The 25,749-nt window shown below is 41.9% G+C and overlaps 1 protein-coding gene across 1 annotated transcript in view; it reads left to right on the forward strand.

Moving 5' to 3' along the window:
• Positions 1 to 25,749, forward strand: part of VPS8 (VPS8 subunit of CORVET complex) — a 2,195,799-nt gene that overhangs the window by 279,474 nt on the left and 1,890,576 nt on the right. Inside the window, exon 4 of the mRNA XM_044075401.1 lies at positions 1,389 to 1,456. Coding sequence (XP_043931336.1) covers positions 1,389 to 1,456 — 68 coding nt within the window. The remainder of the gene's footprint in view (positions 1 to 1,388; positions 1,457 to 25,749) is intronic.

The raw sequence follows: 25,749 nt of genomic DNA on the forward strand, positions 1-25,749 counted from the left end.
ACAGTAACAAGGTAAATAGGTACTGGAATGCATCTTTAAGCAGATATATGCAGTTATAAAAAGCACAAATCTTCTAGCAGAATTCACAATACTGCCATTACAGCAGTCCCACCTCAGATTAAGGCACAGGACTGTGCAATTTACCAGTAACACTGTAATAAATGACTAAACAAGTCTCAAATCTGGCAGTAGATCATAGCCCTGCCACAACTGTGAATGAAGCTGCAAGATTGATTAAGGCCCCATATAGGGTTCAAAATACAGAAAGCTACCTTTTACATGTAATTCTACTTATGGAAATGGAAGTGTAGTATAATGTATAAACAATGCTAAAATCTCGTAGTAATACACAATCTTCACATGACTGCAAATGAAGCTAAAAGACTAAAGTCCCAAAAAAATGCAAACTAACTTATTTGCGGTAAAACATGGACAAAAAGCAGGTAATTGCAAAAAAGTATTTCCACACAGGTCACTAAGTACAATATTTAAGCAGAATTTAAATAAAAGCGTTTATTTACTTTTTGATGTCTTACTTTATAGTATGAGTTTTTATTTTAGTATGGATAAGGAATAGTATTTCTTCAGCAGATTTTTCTGCTTTTACTAAATTTTATATATATTAATGCAGATAAAGTTTACATGTGTTTGCACATGTGATTTTACGCACATACACATGTATGCACTGTTCTGGTCTTGTGAGAAGATGAGCTAAACAGTGTCTATGCACAGCTTTTTGCCTTCCTCAGACAATCATCTGCATGGAGAGTTCTGGTAGAAATAACCGAAGAAAACATGTAACAATGTGGAATGCATAAGGGAATGTCACTTCACCTACCTCAGAACTTTAGCTAGCATGAAATTTGTGTTGGTATTGTGTAGGGAGTGTGGTTCTACTCGAAGAAATTGTGGTCAGTTAACAGGGATGCAGAAAATGGGTCATAAATGCTATGATTAACTGTTAATGTGACCTTCTATATTATGCCTGTATCTCCCAAATTAGCTGTTTCTCCTACAAGCATTGTCTGAACTGTTACTTCACCTAGAAAAAGTTATTTTGTGGGATTGTTGGCTAAGCCTATTATGTTTGGCATACTGCTGCCTTAGTATACACCTACAAATCTACTCTAACAGTAACTTACTCAGTAGTGTTTTCATGTGATTTATTCTTATGTTGGCTTTGATTATATGCTAATGTTAAGTTGAGAAGGCTTATTACAGCCTGCCTTGAGTATCTGTTATGGTGAGTACAAGCATGACTATTACTAGTCCTTTGTTGATGCCATGTAAAACTATTTGTATAAAGCTTTTAATAGTACCTGTAGAACTTTTATAGATGAAGTAATGAAGTGTTTATTTTATTTCATTATTTTTTTTTTTTTTTTTAGTTTACTGATGACCCAACTCTTGCTATTTGCAATGACAGTGGTGGCTCTGTGTTTGAGCTGACTTTTAAGTAAGTGTAGCTTTCTTTTTTATGATAATTTAACATAAGAGCATAATAAAATGCAGGTATACACACACTGATGTTGTTAGTTCTGTTTATGCTTTGAAGTAGTACAACAGATTGGGGTGCATGTATGGAGGTTAAAAAGTATGTAGTATACTTTAGGCTGCAAAGTAAATTGAGAATATAATCATATGAAATAAATAATAAGTAACATTAAGCCACAGTATAATTAATAGCCGAATATTATTATACATTTCAGCTTGGGCTGACCATTGGTAATTGCTCACCTCATCTTTCCTAGTTTTCCAGTAGTGTCTGCAAGTAAGATTAGAGACATAGACTGTACTGGTTAAAACCAATGCAGATAAAATGGCACAGAAGATGCCATCCCCCAATTCCGAGAGACTTAAAGGAGGAGCTTGTTACAGAGTAGCTACCAGACAGCTGGTATGCAGCACATTTGCAGATAAGCTTGGCAGCACAAGTAGCATAGTCTATAGACTGCTGTAGTATGTGCCAAGGCCGAAACTGATGTATGTCACAGTTCAAAGTTGCATTAGCAGGAAAGTGGCCACTCTGCTTCTGTGGGAGCAGTGCTAGCGATTTCAGCTGTGTTGCCATATGCAGCAGTGACAGTTTTTGAACATGAACCTCAGTCAGTTCATACAGGCCCATACACAGGAGCTATATATAACATATAGTTGTACTGAAATTAAACAAAACACCCAAAGATAGTTCTCCAGTTCCTCACAGCTTTCTTATTGATGTGGTAGTAGTGCCTCCACTGTGGGTGTGGCTCCAGACCTCCAGCTACCTGCTGCCAGTTATTTAAACCAGTTATGAAATTATACGCATTAATGTTTTTATTACTATTGACAGGAAAACACTCAACATCTGTACAGCACCTGGTTAGGTCTCTGTGACCATCCCACCTGAACTCTTTCCCTTTTCCATCTCTCCTTTCTCCCTATACACACTCTCTTCCTCCCCCAAGCTACCTCCCTTTATTCAAAGTTTCTCTTCAAATAATCTCATCATGACTATTATTATTTTTTCCTTCTACTCTGTTTTTCTTGACTTTCACCTGTTTTTCTTAGTCCCAGTCTGGTTTCTAATCTGCATTTGTTGTCGTTGTATCTTTCGGCTTTTCCCAGTTAGGGGATGCCACAGCAGAACTCCGGTCCGCTAATGATTGGCAGTAGATTTTTATGTACAGAGTTGCCAGCTCGACGTTCAACCTTCAATGAAAAGGTATGCCCATTCACGCATGTCTGCACACAGAAGACGCTTTAGCTGAGTATTGAACAGGACGATGTCTTACTGTGAGGCGACAATGCTACATATGTTGTCATATTAATTTTATTTTTTTCTCTAATATCTGTTGTAATGTGAGCTTTCTTAATATATACATTACCTTTCATGTTAATTTTCTTGCATTGATGTAATGTGGAGCTTTTCTCACCGGGCCTCTGCTGAAAAAGGGCTTTTGCCCAGTTAGACTATCCCGATTAACAAATGTCAAATAAATAAATAAATATTAGGCCCAGGTGACCCATCTATGTCAAGATGGGAACCACAGCCCATTAACCTACAGTGGTAAATATCAACCTTCTCGGGTAATAGCAGTAATAAAAATAAGATAATAAGGTAAGCCATGAGAGCTTAAAAGTGAGTAAATAAACTTAACTTAAACAATAAGGAAGTCAGCGTAGTTACAGATCAAATATGCAGAATATTTAAGAAAGTGCATGTGTAATATTAACATTCAGTTTCACTGGACAGATTATGTACAGAAAAAGTGTGGTATATAGCTAACAAAAAAATCCTGTTTCTTTACTAAGGAAGAATGGACCTGTTTGAGTTAAAAATAATAATAAAAATAATATTCTTTCAAGAAAATATAAGGCATAACAAAAGCCAGTCTGTAAAACTTGACTTTGCAGTTTTGCCATCCTGTTACCCTGAGCCCATTTCATCATTTCCTGTTTGTACTGAAAGGCAGGTCTAGTTGCATTATATTAAACTACATTAAAAAAAAAAAAAGTGATTACATTTTAACCCCCCCCCCACACACACACACACACACACACACACACACACACACACACACACACACACAATGCAGAGGAGTAATTAAAACAAGAAAGAAAAAAAAAACATGTCTTAAGTTTTTCATTTGGCTGCACTCCCTTGGCACTAAGCATACTGTTGGTAATTGTGTCATAGAGTGCTCACCCTCTGTATTTCACACACATGCTGACTTAAAACTATGGAGAACTGTGAGGATCATGTTGGGATGTAGAAGGAAACTGGAGTATCTGGCAAAAAAAATCATGCCTGTAGAGGATTTGCAAGCTCTACGTGAAGGTTCCCCAGCAGGGAATTGAGCAAAAGATCTAAGCACTTTGAAGCAATCGTATTAACTGCTATGTCACAATCAAAAGGTTTAAAGGACAACAATGGGATTCTGTTATTAAATGCTCAACTTCTCTGTCCCTTTTCTCCATATTTAATGTCCCTGATATGAATAAACAACTATACAGCATTTAAAATATTTTAAATCAATTGATGTTATGTTGTCTATCTCGCCTTCATTCTTGCTGGATGGGTTCGGAGCCGACCTCGGCTCCGACTTGGCCACTCTAAAAGCTCGAGAGTTGGTTCCACTGGCTCAAGGCTCCCCTTCTATCCCACAATGCTAGGCGTGAGTTACCTCAGATCTCGTTTGCCGCTACAGCGATCGAGGTGTGTTTTCTACCGGCTCCAGGTTAGTGAAAGTTAGACTAGTTTAAATTCTTTAGACTTAAGCTAGCTTAGTGTATTTTTCTTTCCCCTTAGTGTAGTGGATATTATCCCTTCATATCCTTTATCCAGCCCCTTTTTTTCTAAAGAACTTATAGTTCTTTCCCTAAGGCCTTTGGGCCCTCCCTTCCCTATCCTTAGGGTGTGTATGTGTTGATTAGGGAAGTTTAACTTAATTACCTTTAGTTTAAATATTCCCTTTGAATCCCTATCAGTGTAATCTGTGTGTGTGTGTTTTTTCTGTGTGTGATTACACTTAGGGTCCTTGAGTATGTCCAAGGATACAAAGGTCTCAGGCTTCAAGAAGTGTGACTCGTGCTGTCAGAAAATGTCTGACAGACGGTCACACTTCTTGTGTGCATTGCCTGGGACCTTTACACCTGCAGGACTCTTGTGCTGTATGCCATGGCTTCAGCCCTAGAGTCCTGCAGGAGAGAAAAAATAAACTCATTTTGAGGGGTTTAATCAAGCCTGAAGGTTCCCTCTCTGTGTCATCGGGGAAACCTTCTAAGGCTTCCAAGACCTCGGCTCCAGCTTCAGAGTCGAGGCCTAAGGCTTCGAAGCCTACTGCTTCATCGGCTCCGGCTGGAGCCGATGAGTCTTTGACTGCAGTATCTGTGGTTGAGATTCCTGGGTCGGCTCCGATCAGACCATCGGAGCCGACATCTAGAAAGAGATCGAGGTCACCGTCCCTTGGCTCCGTTCATTCGGCTCCAGCGTCTCCCTTGCTGTCTGAACGGAGCCACAGATCTCACTCCTCCAGGTCATCGAGGCTCTCAGATCACGACCTCCAGAGGGTAGTGAGTAGACTTTTGAAGTCCGAGGCACTGGCCCAAATGCTCCAGAGTCCGACTCATCAGTCGATGCCTCAACTAGTTCCAATAAATATTCCTCCTCCGACTCCTTTGAGCTCGGGCCGGCGTCTCGGGACCGAGACTGTGGTAGCGTCGGAGCCGATACAATTGTCTTCGGCTCCGTCGTTGGCTCCGATTTCTTCTTTTGAAGAATCTCGGCGCCAGGCTCCCCTCGTTGGCTCCGAGGGGGTGAGTGGCATCGGACCCTTGTCCGACCCCCCTCTCCCTCTCGGTGCTTCGGCGCTGGTGAGTTCGGCTCCGACATCGGCCTCGGAGCCATCTCTGTCGGTGCCGAGGGAGGTTCTCAGCTTCTCGGAGTGGGGACCTCTGGCTCTGCCGGACAGGGGTGCATTCGAGGTCATGCTGAGTGTGTTGGAACCTTGTTCGACTCCACAGTCGGCTCCGTCCACCCCTCCCTCTTCGGTGCCTTTGGTTATGTCGACTCACTCCCTCATCCCAGACCGCAGAGAGCTAGCTCCTCAAGAATCCCCTGTGGGGATCTCATCCTCTTCCGAGGCCTCCCCTGAATTGGCAGGGGAGCCCCCTAGGAAGAGAAAGTGTAAGAGGAAGCACATAGACTCACCTGAGTCTGTCACCTCTGACACAGATTTAGAGGATTCCGAGGGTTCCCCACGTTCCCCTTCTGAAGATGTCTCTTTTGCAGACATTCTAGGGATCCTGAAACAGAGGGGAAATTGGCCAGCCCTTAACCCTTCGGAGGATGAATCTGTGTATCTTGAGGCATTTGGCTCTTGCCCTTCCACCTCCTGGGTGTCCCCCCCCCTTTGATCCCCTCATGCAGGTGGTTGCAAAGAAGGCCTGGATGGCTCCTGATTCAGTGGACCCTACCCCCAGGAGACCTTCCAAATTTATAACAGCACCAACTGACAAGCAATTTCTCACAAAAGGTGTTTCTGTGGATGCTATGGTGGTAGCTGCTGCCACCAAGAAGGAACTAGCTGATCCTTCAGTGCCTGTTCATCCCCCTAACAAAGAATCTAGGTCTATGGACAGGTACGGGAAGCGGATGTTCTCGTCAGCGACCTTTGCTATGCGTTCGCTGAATTACCTATGCCATTTTACTCGTCTTCAAAGGGACTTGATCAAAGAAGCGAGTGACATGTTGAAGGATTTTACGGCTGCGGGTTTTCAAGACAAGATGAACACTCAGCTGGCTACCCTGAACTCCATAGCTGACTCCTCCATGCGCCTCCTCTCTTATGCGGCTGATGGAGCGAGCAGGGCCGCAGGGACAGGTGTGGCCTTACGCAGGCATGCCTGGATGCGGCTATGCAACTTTGCGGACCCCTTTAAAACGTCATTCACTAATTCCCCGTTTGATGGATCATCTCTTTTTGGTCCTCAAGTGAAAGAAACCTTGACTAGGTGCGAGACAGATGGCAAGACTCTTTCTGCCGTCGGAGTCCGTTTCTCCACTCCTTCTAGGCCTTACCCCAAAGGCCAGAAAAGTGGAAAAATGTGGTTCCGCAAACAATCTCAAGGGACTTCGCCTGACGCACAGAGTCGGTTCCCTGCCAGAGGCAGAGGGGGGAACAACAACGGTAGACGTCGCCCTAGAGGCAGGAGGGGTCTGCAGAACCAGGGAAATCAAGAAGCCTTCTCTGATAAGCCCTTTCAGCATCCCTGAGGTGTTGCCCGACTGCCCACCTTCGGAGGCAGTCGGGGGAAGATTGTCACTGTACCCAGAAGCCTGGCTATCCCTGACTCAAGACAAATGGGTACAGTCCATCATTTCCGAAGGCTATTCCATTCCCTTCGTTCGCATTCCAAACCAATCAAAAAAATCCCTTCCAGATGTTCCACCTGCTCAAAGGGATCTTGCAGCTTTGGAAATTTCAAAGCTGCTTGCAAAAAGAGCAATACAGCCAGTTCAAGCAGACCAGCAAGGATCCGGAATCTACTCCAGGTTCTTTTTAGTTCCAAAGAAAACAGGGGACTGGAGACCAATTTTGGATCTCAGTATCTTGAACAAGTCAGTCAAGAAAACAAGATTTCGGATGGTCACGCTGCAGTCCATCCTTCCCCTATTGGGAAAGGGAAGCTGGATGTGCTCTATAGACCTTCAGGATGCGTACTATCACATAAAAATGAACAGACGCTCCAGAAGATTCCTCCGCTTCAGGCTGGGAACCAGTCATTTTCAATTCAGGGACCTGCCCTTTGGTCTCACCACTGCCCCGGTGTTTACCAAATGCATGGCAGTGGTAGCTTCTCACCTGAGACGTCAAGGATTCCAGGTGTTTCCATATTTGGACGACTGGCTCCTCACAGCTCCCACCAAGCATCTTCTTCTATTGGCCAGGGACTACACCTTCGCATTTGTCAAAATTTAGGCATTTCAATAAATTGCGAAAAGTCTGTTTTGTCGCCTTGTCGTACTATTACCTTCATAGGCGCAAATCTAGACACAGTCAACATGTCTGCGAGACTAACAGATCAGAGAATAACAGACATACACAAACTGGTCTCGCTCCTCTTCAGCAGCAACAGAATCAAAGCCAGGTTAGTTCTGAAAGTGTTGGGGATTATGGCGGCTGCCATACCTCTGCTTCCATTAGCCAGATTCCACATGAGAATCCTTCAATGGATGCTCTTCACGCAATGGTCATACCAGCAACTTCCGATGTCCCACACCATCATGATTACGCAAACATGCAAAAATCATCTTCTGTGGTGGATGTCTTCCCCTCGGCTCTTGTTGGGAAGACCCTTTGTCCCTTCCCCTCCGGTTGCTACTCTGACAACGGACGCCTCCCTGATCGGGTGGGGGGGCATTATCAGGGCAGAACTGTCCAGGGCACATGGCAACCAGACGAATGCCACTTGCACATAAATGTTCTAGAGATGAGAGCAGTGCTTTTAGCGTTGCAAGCCCTTCAAGACTCTCTTCCCTTGGGAACGATAGCAATCCAGACGGACAATATGTCTGTAGTGTGGTATATCAACAAACAAGGCGGAACCAGGTCCTACCCCCTGTGTCGAGAAGCACTCACTGTGGCAATGGGTGATTTCTTCTCAGCGGTTTCTGATAGCAACGCACATCACCGGGAAGTCCAATCAAATCGCGGACAAATTGAGCAGAGCTATCCTCATGCCTCACGAGTGGTCTCTGAAAGACTCTGTTGTGAGGGAAATTTTTCTCAAGTGGGGTCAGCCTTGCTGTGACCTTTTTGCTACTCCCCAAAACAGCAAGTGCAGAGATTATTTCACCCTATTCCCTTTACCAGGCCAACCCAGCAGAGACGCTCTAGTCCAAGTTTGGCCCCGGGGACTTCTGTATGCATTTCCTCCCTTCCCTCTAATCTCTCAAGTGATACAGAAAGCTATCGCTCAGAAGGCCTCGTTGATCCTCATTGCTCCTTACTGGCCTCGACAGGTTTGGTTCCCCTTTCTTCATCATTTTCTGTTGGAGCGACCTTGGCATCTGGACCTAGTTCCAGATCTTTTGATCCATCAGTCGGGTCAGTTTCATCGCTCCCTTCCCTCTCTGAACCTCACTGCTTGGTTCCTCCAGTTCCAACCTTAGCCAGGCTTCCTCAAATATCTCACTCTGTCCGAGATATTTTGATAGCTTCCCATAAATCTTCCACTCGAAAGATTTATTTGAGTAAGTGGAAACGTTTCGCCTATTGGGCTCAAGGAAGGGACATAGATCCTTTCACTGCTTCCATCCAAATGGTCCTTGATTTTCTAGCTGAACTCTTCCTTGCAGGTTCATCTCCATCTACTCTTAAAGTTCAATTGGCAGCTATTTCTAACTTTCATGTGGGCATTTCAGAGTCTGCCATAATGTCCCACAAGCTTTGCAAAGCATTTTTGAAGGGAGTTTTTCTTCTCAGACCTCCTATAAGAAATCCTCCTCCTCCTTGGGACCTAAATTTAGTTCTTAGTTCTTTGATTCTTTCCCCTTTCGAACCTGCAGCCTCCTGTTCTTTAAAATTGCTATCATGGAAGACACTCTTTCTGGTAGCTATTACTTCAGCTAGAAGAGTTTCGGAACTTCATGCACTCAGCTGTCGACCTCCTTATCTGTTGTTCCATAAGGACAGGGTATCTTCTGAACCAACCCGTCCTTTTACCTAAGATAGCCTCGGCGTCTAACCTAAATCAAAGCATTGACCTTCCTGTGTTTTTCAGAATATTCTAACAGGTCTGAACAGAAATTGCATTGGCTAGATGTTCATCGTCAGTTAAGGTACTATTTGGATAGAACCAAACAATTCAGAAAATCTGACCAGCTGTTTGTCTCTTATGCAGAAGGCAGAAAGGGACTTTCAGTTTCAAAGGTATCATTATCTAGATGGCTAACATCTCTGATTTCCCTTGTTTATGAAATTAGACACCAAAAGCTGCCTAACAAACCTAAAGCCCATTCTACCAGAGCTTTGGCTACTTCTATAGCCTTCCAAGACAGACTGCCTATTGACACCATTTGTGCAGCGGCTACTTGGGCTACTCCTCACACTTTCATTTCTCATTATAAGTTGGATTTAGCTTCTAGGCATAGAGCTAACTTTGGTTCCACTGTTCTCAAGAGTCTGTTCCGTTAGGCCACCCGGGACAAGGTGCTAGGGACGGTCCCATCCAGCAAGAATGAAGGCGAGATAGACAACTTAACATATAGAAGTTATGTTCTTACCATAACGTTCCATGTTAGTTGTCTTCTTCTCGCCTTCCTCTTGCGTCCCACCCTCCTTCCCCCTGGCCTGGACAGACCTAGAGGAGTTTTGATTGTGACCTCTCTTTCTACCACCTCTTACTTTAGGTATATGCTGCTGTGCATATTTTCCTGGATCAGGATGTAGGTCACCCTTCTCTTCTCCCTGGTTTATAGAGGTGGACTTTGTTTATAGTTATTCTGTTACTATTATAAGCTGGGCCTAGCTTACAAACGAGATCTGAGGTAACTCACGCCTAGCTTTGTGGGATATAAGGGGAGCCTCGAGCCGGTGGAACCAACTCTCGAGCTTTTAGAGTGGCCGAGTCGGAGCCGAGGTCGGCTCCGAACCCATCCAGCAAGAAAAAGGCGAGAAGAAGACAACTAACATGGAACGTTATGGTAAGAACATAACTTCTATTTTTTCTCCACTAGAACAGTACCTTACTGTACTGTGGTAGTTTCACTTTAAAAACCTTTATCCTGCCCTGGAAAAGCTTGCTGCAGTCTCCAATTCATTGATATCATCAAGGCCAATGAATACAGGTAATTTTCTGGCCAGTGCAATCCCCAAACTGACATTACTATGACCGTCCTAAAAACCCAACCATTTGATGTCACAGCTCCCCGGTCCTTCTGCTACCCCTACAGAAAGTAAAGGCTAGAACAAGAAAAAGTACATAAGTCAAGTCTCCTGCTATGAGCTATCAATCACAGCAAGTAACAGCTCAAATTACCCTTAGCACTTTGACTAGGGAAGTTGGGTGTGAAGGGGGATGAGAGTTAAGTCAAACTAGTACAATTCAAGTTTCACAAAAGACTGCAATTTAGCCATTCTAAAAAAGCAGCAGCAGTTCAAAACACTTTGAAAGTCTGTTCTGTGGCATTTGCAATCTTTGTGTTTTAAGTAGTCATTGAATGGCATGAAATGTTACTTAAAACTGACTGAAAGACAGCAGAGTATGCATGTAAACTCAGTGCAATGACAGGAGCTTCAGGAGGAAAGAGGCCTGCATGACATCATTTTTACAGACACGCACTGCATTGTGGGATACCTAGAGGCAGACTAAACAATCAGAATTACTTCAAGATGCCAGATCCCATGTGGTTAGACTCAGAAATTAAGTATAAAAATATTTAAAAACCTGTAAATAGTCCCAGAGTGGTGTTAAAATGTATGAAACCCCAAACCATGATGAAGTAAACATGTTTTTTGAGGTGCACTTCTCTTTTAAGTGAGAGAGCAGCAGCTAACACCAAGTAACCCCCCCACCACCAAGCTCATGCTGTTTAACTTTGTACAGATGTTCATCGTGTTTCACTGTTGCAGTCATGATTGTAGGGTTCTCCCCTGCCGGCAGGCAGCCCTCGGTCGGCCAGAATCTGAAAGTCTGGGTCCGGCGTCGGCTGTTCAATTATGCTCCCTGATGTCAGAGCGCCAGGAGTACAAAGCTGACAGCCGACGCCATCTTCTCCAGTCTTTCTTGCCATGCGGTGATAGTAGTTAGCAAGTGCCGGTCGGCTGACTCCTGACCATTTTTTCTGATAAACTTCGTTCCGAAGATTTTGTCTCCACTCAAAGCTAAGTACCCCATTGGGGAAACTTTTTTCTTGCTCCACTCCGATGTCAGAAAAAGTTAATAATTGTATTTCATGTGGGAAGCAAATACCTCATAAGGATTTTCATTCTTACTGAATTCCTTGCTTAGGCCCTGACCACGAAGTAGCTAGTTGTCGGTTTTGTGCTAGATTCAATCAACGTACAATTAAGCGAAGGTACGATTTTGCTTTTCATTACTTCGGTAAGCGCTTTAACTACAAAATGTTGTCGGATACGGTTCCGGCTACCAGAGTTCACAAACGTTGCAAGGATAAAGACAGGCCTCCGAAGTCCAAATCTGATGATATCGCACAAGCAGAGCCAGCTTCAGGTTCGGCCGTCGTCAGTGAGGTGCTTTTGCAGCCCCTGTCGCCTGCCATTTCAGAACCGATGGCCAAAACGGACTCTCATGAGGAGCCGACCAGGCCTTTAAATATTTCTATTGCAGGACCTTCGGACAATGCTCCTTCGGATGGGTCCGGAGCCGCTGTGCAGGTACCGGCTTCCAAAGGGGTTTTCAGGCCTACTCAGCTTCAAATAAAAGCAAAGCCAAAGACAAAGGCAAAGACTCCTTCCAAATCAAAGACTGCAACTCAGGCCTCTTCTGAACCGGCTCCCAAGTCACAGAAACAGTTACTCAAGATGGCGGAGGATTTACTTACTATGATTAGGGGTTCACATCCCCCTCCAGATAAAAGGCCAAGGCAGGATGTTTATTATGATTCCTCTGATCAGGCTTCTGTTTCCTCAGTTTCTTCTTCTGACCAGGAATATTCTTTCCCTCCTTATGAGGATTCTGATGCTGAGGAATCCATTCCTTCAGCTTCTCCCCCTGAGGATTTCTCTTTTGGGGAAACTTTGCATGAAATGAGGGAACATTTCCACTGCGAAGGACATGAGTATTCGGAATCTAAGATTTTCTTCTTCTTCCCCAACATAGACCCCTGGCTATTCCTCCTGTTTTGGATATTGTAGATGATGCCTTTTCGGAGGCTAACTTAACCCCTGACTCTTTTCCTCCTGCTCCTGTTAATCCTGATAGATATTACAGAGTTCCTGATTCCCACCAGTTTTTATACAAGAGCCCTTCTGCTGACCCTGAAACCATTTCTCAGGGTCCTAATGGAGTTAAGGCCGCTTCTGCCAAAAATCCCATTCCTACTGAAAAGGATTCTCGATCCTTAGAAAGATGGGGCAAAAAAGTGTACACTTCTGCTACTTTGTCCATTAGGGCTTTAAACTGTCAGTTTCATATGCTGAAATACCAGCAATTTCTCTTGTCTGTTTTAAAAACAAAAGCTTGCTTCCATTTCTGCCTGTGCAGATGATAAGGAATTACATGACTTATTGCATGCCACTGAACAAGTTGGGAAGCATGGTTTACACTGTGGATTTGATGCCTTGGAGGCTTCTTGTAGGGCTGCTGCCTCCGGCACAGTCATTAGAAGGCATGCATGGCTAAAGGAACAAAATTTGCCTGAACAAGTAAATGCTAAATTATTGGATGCTCCTGTTCAGCATAATGTTTTGTTTGGATCAAAAGCTGAAGAGGTGATTAAAAAGATGGAGGATAAGGCGAAGTCCATGCAAACAGTTAAAGATTTCTTACAAGTACAGACACCTAGATTTAGCAGGAATTGGCCTTCGAAAAATTGGTCCTTTCCCACTTCAGACAGGCCTCAGAGGGGTAGATATAGATGCTCCAGAGGTCGGCCTCAAACACAAACTTCTTACAGACCAAGACAGTGGACTGCTTCCACCCCTAGGGGAGGAGAGGACAGGTCACAGACTCAAAGAAAACAAACTCAATGACTCCCTCTGTTGGGCTACAGGAACTTCTTGCCTGGAAGCCCCTCTCGGAGGAAAACTCTCTTTTTTATCAAAATTGGGCTCAAATAACCCAAGACAAGTGGGTTTTGGATGTGATTTTAAGAGGTTACAAATTCCATTTTCATACCTTGCCAAGGCCAAGCGGATGGCCAGACCTTCCAAAACATCAATGGATGGAGGCCTTAAACCAGGTGGAAGCTCTTTTGGCTATGAATGCCATAGAACTGGTTCCACTTTCAGAGATGGGAAAAGGTTTTTACTCGAGGCTCTTTCTAGTCCCCAGGAAGCAAAACTCATGGAGACCCATTCTGGATCTGTCTGTCTTGAACACCTTTCTAGAGATTCCAAAATTTAAGATGCTTACTCTACAGCAGCTATTTCCAATGCTGTCCAAAGATGCATGGATGGTAACTTTGGATTTAAAGGAGGCATATTTACACATTCCCATCAGGCAGAATCGCAGGAAATACCTCAGGTTCAAGGCCGGATCGAGGCACTTTCAATTCTCTGCGCTGCCCTTTGGATTGTCTACTGCGCCCAGGGTCTTCACCAAATGCCTGGCTCCAGTAGTAGCTTACTGCAGACTCGAGGGAATTCAAATTTACCCTTATCTGGACGATTGTCTAATTCAGGCAGACAGCAAGGATGTCTTCCTCCAGCATCTAGAATTTGTACAGAACCTCCTCAAGTTCCTGGGATTCTCTGTAAACATAAAGAAGTCAAATTTGACACCATCACAACAGATAACCTTTCTGGGTGCTCTTCTAAACATCACAACCCAGATGGCATTTCTGACATCCGAAAAACAATTACAGCTGGCTTCAACTTTCAAAACCTTGGCAACTTTAACTCAACTATCTGCAAGGAAATTCCTGCAGGCTTTGGGTTACATGGCCTCCTGCATCCTTCTCGTACCATATGCAAGACTACACATGAGGAAAATACAGTGGTACCTAAAAAGTGTATGGTCTCAGCACTGCCACAGTTTAGACATACTGATCTCCGTCCTTCCTTGCCTTCAAAAGGAATTTCTTTGGTGGTCCAGGGCATGTGCTCTAAACAAAGGGAAACCCTTCCGTCTGCCTCCTGTCAATCAGATTCTAACCACGGACGCCTTGGATTATGCTTGGGGAGCCCATTTTCAGGGCAACTGTCTGCAGGGCTTTGGGCAAAGGATCAGAAGCACCTGCATATCAATTTAAAGGAAATGTTAGCCATTCAGAAAGCTCTATTGGCCTTCAGGAATCTTTTACAACCAGGACACCTACTAATACGGACAGACAACACCACAGTTATGTGGTACATAAACAAGCAGGGGGGATCTCATTCTTACCCCCCCTTTGCAGACTAGCCATGGATCTATGGAACACAGCTGTAGCTTGCAATCTGGATTTTCAAGCTCAGTTTCTACCAGGGAAACAAAACTTCCTGGCAGACAGTCTGAGCAGAAACCTTTCGGATCCACACGAGTGGATGCTGGACACCAAAATATTCAGGATGACAACAGTAGTCTGGGGATGTCCTCACATAGACCTCTTTGCATCCCATCTCAGTCATCAACTACAGCATTTTTGCACTGGGACTTTCCACAGAGAAGCTTGGAAAGTGGATGCCCTGTCATTCAGTTGGAGGAACCTCTCGGGATATGCCTTTCCACCTCTTCCTCTTCTTCCACGGGTCTTATTGAAGATAAAACAGGACAAGCCCAAGATGATAATCTTGCTGGATCCAAATTGGCCTCGGCAGTTTTGGTATCCAACTTTAAAGAACCTTTGTCTGGAGCCCCCTTAAGTTTTACCTCAGTCTCCGAACCTTCTGTCCCAACATCAGGGTCAGGTTCTACACTCTCATGTCAAAACTCTCAGCCTGGCGGTCTGGTTTATCCAGGGCCTTTGATTTCTTCTTCCTTACCCAAGCAGGTTATGGATGTCATTTTAGAAGCCAGACGTCCTAGCCCTAGAAAATCTTATGTTGGAAAATGGAAAAGATTTTGTTCCTGGATGCAGGCTCAGGATTCTGATCCTCTTCTTCCTAACATTACCTTAATTTTACTTTACTTGACAGATCTCTTACATAAGGGTCTCTCTTTCTCTTCCATTAAGATTCATGCCTCTGCTATTTCTGCTCATTATAATACAGACCCTCCCATCTTTTCCCACCAGCTCATGAGACAGTTTCTCAGAGGAGCTAAGAACTTAAGACCTCCTAGATCTCCTCCCATTCCTGCCTGGGATCTCAACTATGTTTTGGAAAAACTAACCTTGCCTCTTCTGACATCAAGTTTTTATCTTGGAAAACAGCTATCTTGTTGGCCCTTACTTCTGCCAGAAGGGTTTCAGAGTTACAAGCTCTTATGGCTGTGGAACCTTGTATTATTTTTCATCAAGACAGGGTATCTTTGAGGACTAACCCTACCTTCATGCCTAAGGTGGTTTCCAAAGTGGCTTTAAATCAAACTATCCACTTGCCAACCTTTTTCCCCACTCCTCAAAATAAAGGGGAAAGGATCTTACATTCCTTGGATGTACACAGACAACTACGTTTTTACCTGGATAGAACCAAGGACATCAGAAAATCAGAACAATTGTTTGTTTCTTATGCTTCAAGTTCCCAAGGTAAAGCCATTTCAAAACAAACCATTTCTAAATGGATTGCTCATGGAATTAGATTTTGTTATTCACACCATGGAATGCAAATCCCAGGGAGTATACGGACTCATTTCACCAGAGCTGCTGCCACTTCTGCGGCCTTCTTCAGGGGAGTTCCTACCAAAGACAATTTGGAAGCTGCAACTTGGAGTTCAGTGCATACTTTTCTTAAGCACTACAATTTACCTCTCTACTCTAAGTCTAGGGCAGGCTTTGCCTCTGCAGTCTTGCAGGGCCTTTTAGCCGCCCCTTCTTCTTTATGACCACCTCCCTTTCTTTCAGCTTTGGGATTCTACCCTACAGTCATGACTGCAACAGTGAAACACGATGAACATAGTACAGTTGTGTACACCTACCATAAATGTAGATGTTCGGGTGTCTTCACTGTTGCAGTCTGTCCTCCCTCCTGTCCCCTCTTATTTTTACTTTTGTGTAGTTCCTTTTTTCACCATTCTTCTGAGGTATATTTGCAAAGGTTATGGGACCTTTTTCATTTTGGGACTCCTGACATCTGGGGCAAGAAAAACTGGAGAAGATGACGTCGGCTGTCAGCTTTGTACTCCTTGCGCTCTGACGTCAGGGAGCATAGTTGAACAGCTGACGCCGGACCCAGACTTTGGGATTCTGGCCGACCGAGGGCTGCCTGCCGGCAGGGGAGAACCCTACAGTCATGACTGCAACAGTGAAGACACTCGGACATCTACATTTATGGTAGGTGTACACAACTGTACTTTCTACTTGTATTGCTTCATTTAACTTTTCTGTGTGTCACAAAACTGAGTAACAGTGATTTTTCTTTTCAAAGTGTTCAGCCGATATATATGTCAAGTAACCTCATGATTGCTCAGAATTTTCTGCTGATCTGTCCTCAGAATACTACCTGGATTTAAATATTTTTGTTTTTATTTGAAAGCCTCAGTCTCCAACATGTGTGCATTTATGAAGTTTTAGAGAATGTCACTGTTATAATTATCTGTAACAGTTCTCCCTGGACTAGGAACGTATAATCGAAGATGAAGGAACAACTGCATCTTGAATTTTAATGAAATAAGCATCATTTTCATGTAATTTGTGTATGTTTCAACATATACAAAGAATGAAAAGATCACTTTTATGCAGAAACCTATACTCCTTAATTTACGTTTACAGTGGCTTTTATTTTACTGTGAAGAGAACTGAAAGTTGTCTGAATGCTTTAGAAAAATTGCATTCTGTTACTTTACAAAGGTAATTCTTTGTTGAATTCCACTCACTTCAAATGACTATATTTATCTATTTCTTCTAGATCTTTTTTTTTTTTTTTTTTTTTTTTAATACTACTACTAGATCTTGTGAAATCTTCAGGACAAGGCCCCCGATAGTCTCACCTTTATTTTGTGATGCACACCATATTAGCTTTTAGAGAATGTAGATAACATTTAAAATATGATCATGCTTCTCAGAGCTTGTAAAATATGCTTATTTTTCTGTAACGTATCCAAATGACAGAAGGTATTACCTTTTCATGTCTCCTCACCCCTAGATGAAAAACATCCATCTTCTGTGTACCTCTGTAATGTCAGACTGTGTTTAAAGTGAGTGAGCTATGTTCCACAGTGAGTTATTTCAACTTGTTACTGTCAGGAGTGTATAGACTGCATATCACCTTACCCTTATGTCTGACATGTTGCCACCTGTATACACATCACTGTAAAGTGAATAATTGTGTTCACAGAAGTGCAGCCAGCATGTTTCTCCAAGGCTGTACACTGCCTCCAGACAAACTCTAGTGACCTTGTTGACAAACCTATGACAACTTTAGTGAGTGAAAATTAAAATAAATAATGTTCACAATGTTCCCAGCCCCCATATAAGCTGTAGCACCTTCAGTATATACATGAATACAGTGTCAATGTTAGACTAATTGTGGCCCCACCAAAAGCCTATTTCAGAATCCACTTAGAGCTTGAGATGTGGACAGCAGCAGACACCAAGAAGGTGTTAGTCAAGCAACTCCATGATACATTTCCTGCCTTATTTTTAAAAGCTTGTTAACTGTTTTGTTTTTTATATGTACCCTGTAGTATGGTGTGTACCCAAAGATAAAATTGGTGGTATTTTCATACACATTCACACACACAAATTACAGCCACTTGGATGATGGTATACACACCAAATTAGTTAACAAATACACAAACAATGGACCAGAAATGTGTTTTAGCTTGCTACAGTCAGAATCTTACAGTGCAGTCTAGTGCAATCCCCTCTGCCCTCTCTTTAACTTCTTATTTTAAAAATCAAGAAGAAAGAATGAAAATCAAGGAGAGATTTTCAATATTGCTGGTATATACTTGGAAAGTTGTTGAAAAAACAGGTTTTATATTTGCAAGCATTTTTGGAAGGCTATGAAATCTAAAATTCACAGGTTTGTTATTACTTATTACAATCTACAATATTTTTGCCATAAAACAGCAAATTTTAGCAGGAACAGAACAAAGCATGTTGCAGGGTTGGGGACATTTAACAACAATGCCCCCCCCATACACAAATGCACACATGACCATTAATTACAGCCTCTTGTGTGACTGTATTCACCACAGATATCTGCTTGTGATCAAATGAATGAATTCATGCACAAATAATGGCCCAAAAATGTATTTCCACACTCTATTACAATCATACAGGGAAGTCCAGTGCAACCCCTCAACTGCCTTTTCAACCTCTTAGCTCAAGTATCCGTGGCAAAGAGAAAAAGTAATTGGAGACAAAGTTTGAAAAATTAGAAGAAACTTTAAGTACTGCACTTAAAAAGTTGATAGAACACACAAACCCAACGCACCGATACATGCATAAACGCACAGATATATGCACACATGCACACATACATGCACACACAAAGATGCACATGTGTGCGCCACGCACACACACACAGAAGACTTGTGCTAGAGACTACCTCTATTCATAGCAAAATCCTCCATCAGCAGAAGCAGCCTGTTTAAAGTGGACCCCATTATTGCAAATTTTACTGTAGTCTGTAATTTCTGACCTAGACTTGGCAACCTGTTCCCTTTATGTGACTTGATTGTGAGGACCAGCTGACAATGAACTGATCTTCATAGTCCAGTCATATTTTAGGTACCACATGGAATCATTGGTCAACTCATTCAACCTTGAACAGCAGGAGCCCAGTTAATATCCTTGTCCCTGAAATCTCTTTAAATCATGAAACTACTTGCTACTTCCGAGTGCTGTATTTAGGAGCTTGTGTCATAAACACTGGAAGTTACAAAAATCAAATGCAATATACTAAAGTTGTTTGTCAGTAGGTGGGGCATGCAGAAACTTCTCTTGTTGCACTGAATTTCCATTGCAAATTTAATAAAGAAAATTTTATTTTACATACCAGTCTTTTAGTATTTTAAGAAAAGGAGTTATACTTTTGCAAGTGTATAAGCAGATAAGATCCATCAGTGAGTGTATTGTCTGTCTGAGAGCTTTCTAGGAGTATGTGCAATAGTACAGAGCATGCTAGCCAATTAATGCACATTGTGAATAATAGCTTTGCACAATATTTTAACTCTGCAATATTAATCTACAAGACCATGCATGTTAGATGCATATAAAAATACAACTATTTCAACCATGGGCAATAATGCCCTTCTAACCTGCCAATATACCAAGACAGTTGTGCCCATAATAAGTGTCCAAGCTTTTCTGAAAAATATCTAAACTAGTCCTTGCTGTAATGTAATTTTGTAGTCCATTCCATGCATCAGCAACTGTGCCGGAGAACCAATTAGTACACTTCTCATTCCTATAGAATCTTCTACATAAGTTGCCTGATGATTCTGTACTAATTTTTAATGACCTCAAACATTCCCAGTGGTAGTTGCCTCCAAATGCCGTATATGCCCGAGTTAAGGTCTCCTCTTAAATATCCATATATATTTTAGTCTTTTGTAATAACTTAAATTTTCACATCCATGGATGCCCTTGGTATATTTCCGCTAGTCTATTCATGCTTATTTTCTTATAAGGTTTCTATATTGTTATTCAATACTCAATTTTGGGTCTGATGTAACTAAAGATCACTTCACCATTTCTGATTTCCTAAACTATATAAATCTCGTTGTACAACCTATGGCTCAACAACTATTAACCAATTGGTTGATATTTTATTTTACATTTGTTTACCGGGAGTGTCTGACTGAGCCTGAAAAAGGGCCCGTTTTCAGCAGAGACCCGGGGAGAAAAAGCTCCAGTATGATTAGAAAAACTCAAAGCTGGATCTTCCCATATACCCAGATCCTTAAATGATTCTACAGTTTCAATCACTGTATGCTGTATTAAATATTCACCTTTCAGTGTGTCTCTCTCATATCTCATATGCTTAGTTTTTGATGCATTTTTCAACATATATTCCTGTACTCAGGAACAACACCAAAAGGAACAAAAACAAGCAAATATGACAGTCCAGTAGTCACCAGAAAAGTTTAATGATTTTTCCTGTCTTTCTAGTGCCTCGGCATACATTACCTTCAGTGGAGTAAAAAACACTAAACAGTCTATTACTTAATAATTAAATGCAATTAAACACTAACTCCTTATAGTAAAACTTTCCAATTGCAAGACATGTTCATGCCAGCAGGGGTCAAAGTACCAAATTTTAAAATGTGTTCATGCCAGCAGGGGTCAAAGTACCAAATTTTAAAATGAATAAAGATTCCTTATAATTTTTTTTCTTAACATTGCTAAACCCCCCACAACTTTCAATTTTTTCTAAGATTGTCTTCTGTAAACCCGTGGGATCACTATCATGAACATCTAAAAAATGTTGTGCTACAGGATTTTCTATCCTCTGATGTTTAATATCTCTAACATGTTCGTGGAGATGAAGTTTAAACATTCTTTTACTTTCTCCCACGTAAAACTTCTTATAGAGGCATCATAAAGCATACACCACACATTCTGTATTACAACTAAAACTACCAAACGCATTAAATTTCTGGCCATTAATATTTTTTAAAGTTTGGACCACATGTTTACATGAAATACATCTTCCATATGGCGGTGTACCACTATAACTAGGTGTTTTATACATAGTTTGACAAGGGGCTATATATTTACTGTGAACAGATACATCTCTGATGTTCCTTCCCCTTTTAAATGAAGAAGTGGGTACCTTACACAATTCTGAAAACTCTTTGAACTTAAATATTTCCAATTCTCTTTAACAATCTTAACCACTTTATCAATTAACAAATCATATGTAAGTACCATATACATCTTTCCCCTTTCTACATTCTTACTAATAGTGGCAAAGGGTCTTATTTGTGCAATATTTTCTTTTTTCACTTTATCCAAAGAATTTGAGTACTTCCTGCCTGTCATAGCCTCTAGAAATAAATAGTTTGGCTGCCTTCTCATATTCATACTGTAAAACACTATCATCGTTACATAGACATTTTATGTCGGTAAATTCACCAAATGGTAAAGATTTTATCAAATGAGGTGGATGAAAACTACTACCATGTAAAACATGGTTAATATCACCAGATTTTCAATGTACTGTTGTAATAATTTGTCCTTCATTAATACCTTTTAAGTGTACATCCAAAAAAAACACTTGGGCCGTACTGTCTGAGACCTCAAATTGCAACCCAAACCTATTATCATTTAACTGACCCAGAAATTGTTGAATTTCCACAAAATCACCCTGGCAGATAAATATCAACTCACCTATATATCTATAGTAAGAATGTATGTATTTAAAAAAAAAATTACTCTTATACACATATTCATGTTAAAAATAGTTCACCATAATATATGCATACATTGGTGCAAATGAGGCAGCCATAGCAGTGCCCCATATTTGATAATATAAAGTGCCATCAAACTCTAATTATTTTTCAGACTAAACTGTATCAGCTCTATAATATATGTAGCCACAGGACTATCATCCAGGGAGAATTTTAATGCCTCTATTCTAAAATTATACTCAATACTAGTATATAAGCTACGGACATTGATAACCGAAAATAACATATTTTCTTTCCACTGTATGTTTTTGATTTTATTTAAAAAATCAAAAGTATCCTGGATATATGAGGCCTGTATTTTTAACTATATCTAATAAATGGTGTAAAAATACACTCAGTTTAGTCAGAAATTACTGGCATGCTGATACTATACGTCTATCGTGGGGATTGCGACAGTCTCTGTGTATTTTTGGTAAGCAATAACATGTTAATATTCCTGTGCCTAAATGGTCAATTTAGGCAAGTTCTTTTGTCTGTAACGCATCAGACTGTAAAACACCTCTGATAAAAAAATATAGATATGAAAGATACAATCTAAACATGTATGGGCCTATGATAGAGGCCTGTGGGGCACACTGACTGTAACCTCAAATTTCACCTGTCAAAATTGCTGGAAGCTATGGTCCTATCCATCGTATTCAGAGTACATCAATATCTTTTTGTTCCAATTTATTGGTCAGTGTTTTATGTATGACCCTATCAAATGCTGAAGTTAAATCTACATAAATTAGATCACGGCACAATTTTTTTATTCATAGTTATTATATTGTTATCGATCATGTTACATTTTGTAATGTATTTTCAACATATGCATCCTCTTATATTTTTTCAAATCACAACCTTTCCAGATGTTCTTCATGTTTCAATGTTGCAGTCATTGCATTTTTATCTGCTTGCAAGTAGCCCTCAGTCGGCCTGATTAACAAAGTCTTGGGTCCTGCATCGGTTGCTGTCCCCTCTTCCATGACGTCTAAGTCGTCAGGGGTATAAAACATGCAGCCACTACCATTACATCAGTCTTTCTTGCTATGCGGTGCCTGAAGCAGAAGCAGTTCGAAAGTGCCGGTCGGCCGACTCCTGAAATTTTCATTTTCGAGTTTTAGAACTGAAGTCTTGAACTAAAGCCAAGTACCCCATTGGGGAAACTTTTTCTTGCTCCTTACTGATGTCAGTAAAAGTTAATAATTGCATTACTTGTGGAAAGCAAATACCTCATAAAGATTTTCATTCATACTGTATTCCTTGCCTAGGCCCTGACTACGATGCACCTTGCTGTCGGTTTTGTGCTTTATTTAATCAGCGCACTATCCGTCAGCTGTATATTTTTGCCTCTAAATATTTCGGTTCTCGGTTTAATTATCCAGAAATGTCATCAGTTAGCCATACGACTACCTGGATTCCAAAAAAACGCAAAGATAAAGACAGAGAAAGCCCACCAAGGTCCAAAACTGCCGACGACGCTTCTCCTAAGCCAGTCGCCAGTTCGCCGGTACTCAGTGAGGTGCTTTCACAGCCCCTGATACCTGCTACTTCTGATTCGCAGGCCTCTACTGAGACCCATTCGGAGTCCGGTATGCCGCGAGATGCTTCAGATATGGAACCCATGGATGTCTCTACCTTGGATGGGTCTGGAGCCGCTGTGCAGGCACTGGCTTCTGAGGGTGTATTCAGGCCTACGGACTTGCATATTAAACTGACGCCTCCTTCTTTACTTAGGCCTAAATCTCGATCCATGCCTAAAAAACTGACACCCAGGCCACATGCTCAGACCTCTATGCCTAAACAACAAATGATAAGAATGGCTGAAGATCTAATAACTCTAATCAGGGGTAGCCAACCCCCCCCCCCTTCTAAGAGACCTAGGACTGAAGTTGATTATGAATCTTCTGATCAGGATTCTGTTTTTTCTGATTCTTTTGATGTTCTGAATTTGCCCTTATCTACTTATGAAGATTCTAATGTAGCAGACTCCATTCCCTCTGCTTCCCCTCCTGAGGATTTTTCTTTTGGGGAAAGCTTACACAGTCTAAGGGAGCATTTTCACTGGGAAAGCCAGGATTTTTCTGATTCAAAAAAGAGGCTTAGGGATTTCCTTCTCCTACCTCAGCATAGGCCTTTAGCTATTCCTCCTGTACTAGACATTGTTGATGATGCTTTTTCGGAATCTAGTTTGTCCCCTGATTTCTGCTCCCAGAAAACCTGACATATACTTCAGGGTTCCTGAGTCCCACAAGTTCCTTTTTAAAAATCCTATTGCAGATCCAGAGACTATTTCACAGGGACCCAAGGGCATTAAGACTTCTACTGATAAAAATCCTACCCCTTCTGATAGAATCTCCAGGGCGCTGGATAGATGGGGTAAGAAGGTTTACACTTCTGCAACCTTGAACATTAGGGCTTTAAACAGCCAGTTTCATATGTTAAAGTATCAGCAACATGTTATTGGACTGCTTAAACAGAAAATGATGTTGATTCCTGACTGTGTGGAAAATAAAGAATTACAGGATTTAATGCATTCTGCTGAACATGTTGGAAAACGTACTTTGCAATGTGGTTTTGATTCATTAGAGGCCTCTTGCAGGGCTGCTGTTACTGGGTCTGTGCTCAGAAGGCATGCTTGGCTCAAGGAGCAATCTTTGCCTGATCATGTTAAAGCTAAATTGTTGTATGCTGCTTTAAATCGGGACCTCCTATTTGGCAACAAGGCTGACAAAGTTCTTAAAAAGATGGAAGATGAAGCTAAATCTGTGCAAACCGTTAAAGATTTTTTTACAAGTTCAGCCTCCTAGATTTAGTAGGCACTGGCCCTCTAAGAATTGGTCCTTTCCAGCCCCTTCCAGGTCTTCTCAAGTCAAACCCAGACACAGCAAAACCCCCAGGTTTCAGTCCCAGGGGAGAGACAGAACTAAGCAGTGGGGGTCTCCACTTCCAAATTTGGGAATAAGACTCCCCCTATGGTAAACTGTCTCAATGAATTCCTTTTAAAATTTCCAAGCACTTATCAACTGACTGCCCCTTTGGGGGGAAAGATTGCTCTTCATGCAAAGAATTGGGAACTAATTACACAGGACAAATGGGTTTTAAATATAGTGTCCCAGGGATACAGATTTCACTTCCACACATTGCCAACACCAAGCGGGTGGCCGGACCTACCCCCAAATCAGTGGGCAGAGGCCCAAAAACAAGTACTTTCTCTCTTAAGCATGGGGGCTGTTCAGCTGGTACCAGAAGAGGAAAAGGGACAAGGTTTCTACTCGAGACTTTTCCTGGTACCCAGAAAAGACCATTCATGGCGTCCTATCCTGGACCTGTCTACTCTAAACACCTTTTTGGAGATTTCAAAATTTAAGATGCTGATTCTTCACCGATTGTTTCCTATGCTAGGTAAAGATGCTTGGTTGGCAACACTAGATTTAAAAGAAGCATACCTGCACATCCCAATCAGGGAATATTGCAGAAGATACCTACGCTTCAAAGCAGGCTACACGCGCAGTCAGTTCTCTGCACTGCCCTTTGGCTTATCTACTGCGCCCAGGGTATTCACAAAGTGCCTAGCTCCAGTTATTGCATTTTGCAGGCAAAGAAATATTCAAATATACCTATACCTGGACGATTGTCTAATTCAGGCAGAAAGCCAGGATATACTTTTGAATCATCTGGCCTTTGTACAAAGGATTCTAACTTGTCTGGGGTACACCATAAACGAAAAGAAATCACACCTGGTACCCTGTCAAATTATATTCCTGGGAGCAAGCTTGAATACAACTTCGCAGATGGCTTACCTCATGCCAGAGAAACAAATTCATTTGACAAACTACTTCAAACAAGTGGCCACAAAAACCCTGCTATCTACAAGACAAATACTGCAAGCCTTTGGGTTCATGGCCTCCTGCATTCTTCTAATTCCATATGCAAGACTGCATGTGAGGAAACTACAGTGGTATCTAAAAAGCCTATGGTGTCAACATTCTCAAGACCTGGAAACAATGATTTCTATCATACCTTGCCTACGCCTGGAGTTCCTTTGGTGGGCAGTGGCCTGCCACCAAAACAAGGGACTACCTTTCACACCACCCCCTGCCTCCCAAA

This window comes from Protopterus annectens, chromosome 6.part1 (assembly GCF_019279795.1).
Source record: "Protopterus annectens isolate FY-2018-M chromosome 6.part1, PAN1.0, whole genome shotgun sequence".
In the NCBI taxonomy this organism is placed as follows: domain Eukaryota; kingdom Metazoa; phylum Chordata; order Ceratodontiformes; family Protopteridae; genus Protopterus; species Protopterus annectens.